The sequence below is a fragment of the Triplophysa rosa genome, linkage group LG21, assembly GCF_024868665.1.
Source record: "Triplophysa rosa linkage group LG21, Trosa_1v2, whole genome shotgun sequence".
NCBI lineage: Eukaryota > Metazoa > Chordata > Actinopteri > Cypriniformes > Nemacheilidae > Triplophysa > Triplophysa rosa.
In genome coordinates, this window is record NC_079910.1 from 618,880 (window position 1) to 623,879 (window position 5,000).

The following is a 5,000-nucleotide window of genomic DNA, read 5'->3' on the forward strand; positions in this document are numbered from 1 at the left end:
TCTCTCTCTCTCTCTCTCTCTCTCTCTCTCTCTCTCTGTCTCTGTCTCTGTCTCTGTCTCTGTCTCTGTCTCTGTCTCTCTCTCTCTCTCTGTCTCTCTCTGTCTCTCATTTGGGACTTTCCCTGCTCGAGAACAGACGTCTGCATGAGCTCTTCAGTTTTCCGCTCCTCCGTGTGGAATATATTTTGTTTTTTTCTTCTGGTTCTTTGTGGATCTCTCACTCACACATGAGTCTGTCTGTGATTGTGATTTTACGGCTTCTGTAAGGACAGATCATGATTTAATCTGAACTATGGAGCAGAGAAACATGGATTGTGTAGGTAGGACTTGTGTGTAGTTATGTGTTAGGTAGTGTGTGCGTGTTAAAACTTTAAGGTCATCTGTCAACACAGTGGTGGTGTTTTGTGGGATATTCTCATCATGTACATGAACAAACATTTGTGTTGTGTGTAGATAATCAGTTCAGGATGTCCATTCTGGAACGATTGGAACAGATGGAACGCAGAATGACAGAAATGAGACGCAACAATCAACAACATGTGTATCAATATCATCAGCAACAACAACTGAACCAAAACCCTGCAACACGAATCACTCCTGAAAACCAGGTGCGCACGCACGCACACACATTCACGCACGCACACACATGAGGTCCTCATGGGCACAAAAGCTTATAAATTGTACAGAACAATATTTTTTACAAATCTAAAAATGCAAAAAGTGTTCTATGATCTTTAGGTTTAGGGATAGGGTTAGGGATAGGGGATAGAATATACAGTTTGTACAGTATAAAAACATTACACCTATGGACTGTCCCCACGGAGTGTGTGTGTGTGTGTGTGTGTGTGTGTGTGTGTGTAGCTCATGAAGCAGGTCTTGTCGCTCTACACGTCTGGATGGATTCTCGTGTGGTTTCTCTCATTCACGCACGCACACACACAGACAGCTTAATCAAGGGGATTTATTGTCAATAGTAATAAAATGACAGGTAAATGTTTCGGGATGTTTTAGGAGGTGATGTAATACAGCAGTGGTTCTCAACGGGTTTGGCCATAGCGATGAATGAACAGCATATAAGTTAAGGTTAAGTCCCAAATTAGTTTTGTGATAAAATTGTTGGTTTGAGTCACCACCATAATATAAACATATATTATATAGGGGTTATGGAAACAAGCGTTAACGTGGTGAATACACAATACTTACATGAACTGATAATCAGAGATGAAGATGAATATCAAACCTTCATGTTATGCTGACACACAGAGTAGCAGTTATGTGATTTAATGTGTTTTGTTGGTTATGTTGTTTCTTAGACTGGACACACACGACACACCAGTTGAGAAACACAAAGCCAGTCTGAGGTCACATGTGTTCTGTCTGATGTGGAGACAGATTTGTGTTGAGATGTGATATGTTGTAATGTCGAAGGGTTTGTGTGCTCTGATTAGGGTCAGCAGTGCAATGTTTGACATGACATCGCTTTAGTACGTGTTTATTAATAGCACATTTTCCATGTTCATGACCCATAAACACACACACACACACACACAGAGAGAGAGAGAGAGATTTACGTCAGACTAATAGGTCACCATAAGATGACATGTCTCTTGTTGCGATTGTGTTCTAAAGCGCACACAAGAACTGGCGAAACAATCAATGACTAATGCAGTGACCTGCTCCTTTAAGAGAGGAACAAAACATTTCCTTCTCATGACCTTCAGTATCTCTGAAACCACACCCTCAGAGTTTATTCATCTGTGTGTGTCAGTCGGGTGTGTGGTTTGAGCACAGGATCGTGGCTGTGTGTGAACGCATGATGTCGGGCGGTAGATGGGAGCGAGATGCTGAGAGAGAGACGCTCACACACTCCGTGAGACATCGAGGAATGACGCTGCTTCATCTGGCCGCTGCGCAGGGATACACACAACTCATACACACACTCATGCGCTGGAGGTAAACCGACACAACAACACAATCAGAGCAGAGCGTAGAATGTTATTTGTGTTAACTGTTGTGTGTTTGTGTGTGTCAGGAGTCTGAGCGTCAACAGTTTGACTCTGGAGCAGGAAGTGGATCCTCTGAATGTCGATCATTTCTCCTGCACACCTCTGGTACGTCACGTCACACACACACGTGTGCAGTGTACATGTGTGTGTCGGGGGTGACAGCTTTGTGTGTTTGTGTAGATGTGGGCGTGTGCTCTGGGTCATCAGGCAGCTGCGGTTCTGTTGTACCGCTGGAACAGTGCGGCTCTGGGAATCCCCGACTCTCTCGGCCGACTGCCGCTGGCGGTGGCACATTCACGAGGACACACACGACTGGCACGCTGTCTGGAGGAGTTACACACGCAAGAACACACACGTGACAGCCTCTCACCCACATACAGACCATCCTCTCCACTGTCCAGCAGCCCGGACACCGGTAACCGCACGCACGCGCGCACACACACGCACGCGCGCACACACACGCACGCGCGCGCACACAGTGTGAATCTCATTGCTCTCTCTCTCTCTGTCAGGTTTAAGTTCGTCCAGCAGTGTCCCCTCCCCCAGTGATCCGCCCTCTCCCTCCCCTAGCTCCGCCTACTCCAGCGGTTCGGTTCCTGACCCCATGGACTCTGCCTCCTCTCCCTCCTCCCCTCTGTCAGTACCGCCCCCGGCCGACTCGCTCTTCCTGATGGACTATGAGACAGCGAGCCCCCCCTCTGCACCCCCTCCTCACAGCAACACGATGTCTCTGGCCGATGAGCTGCTGGACTACAGCGAGAACGCCGAGAACGAGGACTTCCTGTCAGCTGACGTCCTGCAGGTCTGCACTACACAACCCTTCAGCTAACAACGTTTTTGTAACATATATATGAGATGATATTGAGAAATAATTCAACACCATGGTACAGTATATATTCAAAGACCCGTCCTGTGTAGAGTTGTGTTAATAGTGAATAAATGATGTCACTTTAAGGTTGACATGACAACACTGGCTGAGCAGATCATTGAGGCCACACCTGAACGAATCAAACAGGAGGAGTTTAATCGAGAGGCGGAGTCACCGCTTAGAGAGAGGCGGGACAATCCTGCCATTCACGACACCATGCCCTGGCTTGCGCCGTACCTCGACACTGTGGACAGGTACACGCACACACACACACACACACACACAGGTAGGGCTGGCCCGAATACCATTTTTGGAGCTTCAGAGGGAGGGGGCTGAACATATGCTTCTCTGTGTCCGTCTGTCTGTTTGCGTTTTTATGTCGAGAACCGTTCATCCAATCGACTTCACGCGTGACGGGTGTGTTTCTGCGGACCCAAGGGAGTGCAGTGTCGCATTTTGGTGCAATATGGACACGCGACACGTTCAGAATGAATAAACTTTTAATAAACTACAGAACAGCGCGAGCCGGAAGCAGCGCGCCTCACATTAAAATAGTTTTGTTTTGTTTTTAATGGCAAGTTATATTTCGTTTAGTTTCTGTAATAAGTTAATTTAGAAAAATGTTTGGAGTATTTTTTTTTGTGTGGTTCAGGTGCTCGCATAGTTTGATCTGCATCACATGAAGGAGGCTGTTTAAACTGTTTTGTTTTCAACGGTAAATTAGATTATTTCGTTTCCTTTCTTTATTACGTTAGTTTAGATTTTGTTTTTAAGTATTTCTTGTGTGTAGCACAGGCACAGAACGCAGTTTGATTGCCAACCGCACCAGAGACGCGGAGTTAAGCGCATGACGGGCATGAGACTGTTTAAATTCCTCATTCACCGTAAGAAAAAAACTTTGGATACGTGCGACATAGTGACACGCAACCTGTGTCCTTACCGGTTCCCAAACTGTAAATAGTAGGTTTGTCGGACATCATGCAGCGCAAAGCATCTTTCATGAATTGCTCTCGTGTTGTTTTGATAACATAAGCAGATCTGCGCAATAAAGTTGAACACATAATAAATCACCAACTAGCATTTTTAGAGGCGTACACTTACAGAACTCGTGTGGTTTTACAAACTTGATGTGCTGGTGTGGTAGGCCAGTTTCAAACCGCATATTTAGCACACTCAAAATTGAAAATCGAATGCCAACCCACCGAACGAAAAATGCAATATTCCGATCCAGCCCCACACACGTCATTATTTACATCAACTGAATGTTCACACTAACAGTGAAATGACGACACGTGTGTGTGTTTAGGAGCCTGTGCGCCGCCCCTCCCTCCCCCCTCAGTGATTTGGTGCTGCAGAGGCTTCGGCCCCCGAGCAGTGCGGCGTGGGCGGAGTTTTTAAACGCCTCAGCCAATGGAAGGATGGAGAGAGATTTTGCACTACTGACACTCACAGACACAGAACAGAGGGAACTGTATGAAGCTGCACGTGTTATACAGAACGCCTTCCGCAGATACAAGGTACACACACACGCGCACGCACACACACACACACAGGTATTTGTTTTACCACAACAACTGTTTTGCAAAATGATAGGCTGTTATGTGTTTAGGGGCGGAGACTAAAGGAGCAGCAGGACATGGCGGCCGCAGTTATACAGCGCTGTTACCGCAAATACAAACAGGTACACAATACACACACACTCACATAGACAGATTTTTACATAATCATATATACACATACACTGATTTAGCTGTGCGTGCGTCTGTTTACTGTAGCTGTACTTTGGGGATTAATTTGTCACCATAAATTTAATTTGACTCAAGCTAAATAAAATAATTCCGAAATAAAGAAGTTAATAATTAACATTATTGGAGCCTATAGTGCATCCTCAATGACATGGTTAAAGTAAACGTGTGTGCGTGTGTGCGTGCGTGTGTGTGTGTGTGCGTGTGTGTGTGCATGTCCTGGCTAACGCACTAATATTGCTGCTCTGTCTCTGATCTCTCTCTCCTGTTTAATTTCATGCTAGCTAACTTGGATAGCGTTGAAGGTAATATTGAACTAAACTGACTAACTGCCACCCCATGATAACACACACACACACACACACACACACAGTACAGATT

General features: G+C 45.7%; 1 protein-coding gene across 2 annotated transcripts in view; it reads left to right on the forward strand.

The window, feature by feature from the left end:
- Positions 1–5,000, forward strand: part of camta2 (calmodulin binding transcription activator 2) — a 29,042-nt gene that overhangs the window by 18,908 nt on the left and 5,134 nt on the right. Inside the window, exons 12-20 of one of the 2 annotated variants that reach the window (XM_057319661.1) lie at positions 454–608; positions 1,769–1,953; positions 2,033–2,111; positions 2,187–2,421; positions 2,519–2,808; positions 2,962–3,128; positions 4,181–4,391; positions 4,484–4,555; positions 4,904–4,924. In XM_057319661.1, the coding sequence (XP_057175644.1) occupies positions 454–608; positions 1,769–1,953; positions 2,033–2,111; positions 2,187–2,421; positions 2,519–2,808; positions 2,962–3,128; positions 4,181–4,391; positions 4,484–4,555; positions 4,904–4,924 (1,415 nt within the window). The remainder of the gene's footprint in view (positions 1–453; positions 609–1,768; positions 1,954–2,032; positions 2,112–2,186; positions 2,422–2,518; positions 2,809–2,961; positions 3,129–4,180; positions 4,392–4,483; positions 4,556–4,903; positions 4,925–5,000) is intronic. The other variant, XM_057319663.1, reaches the window with a different exon arrangement.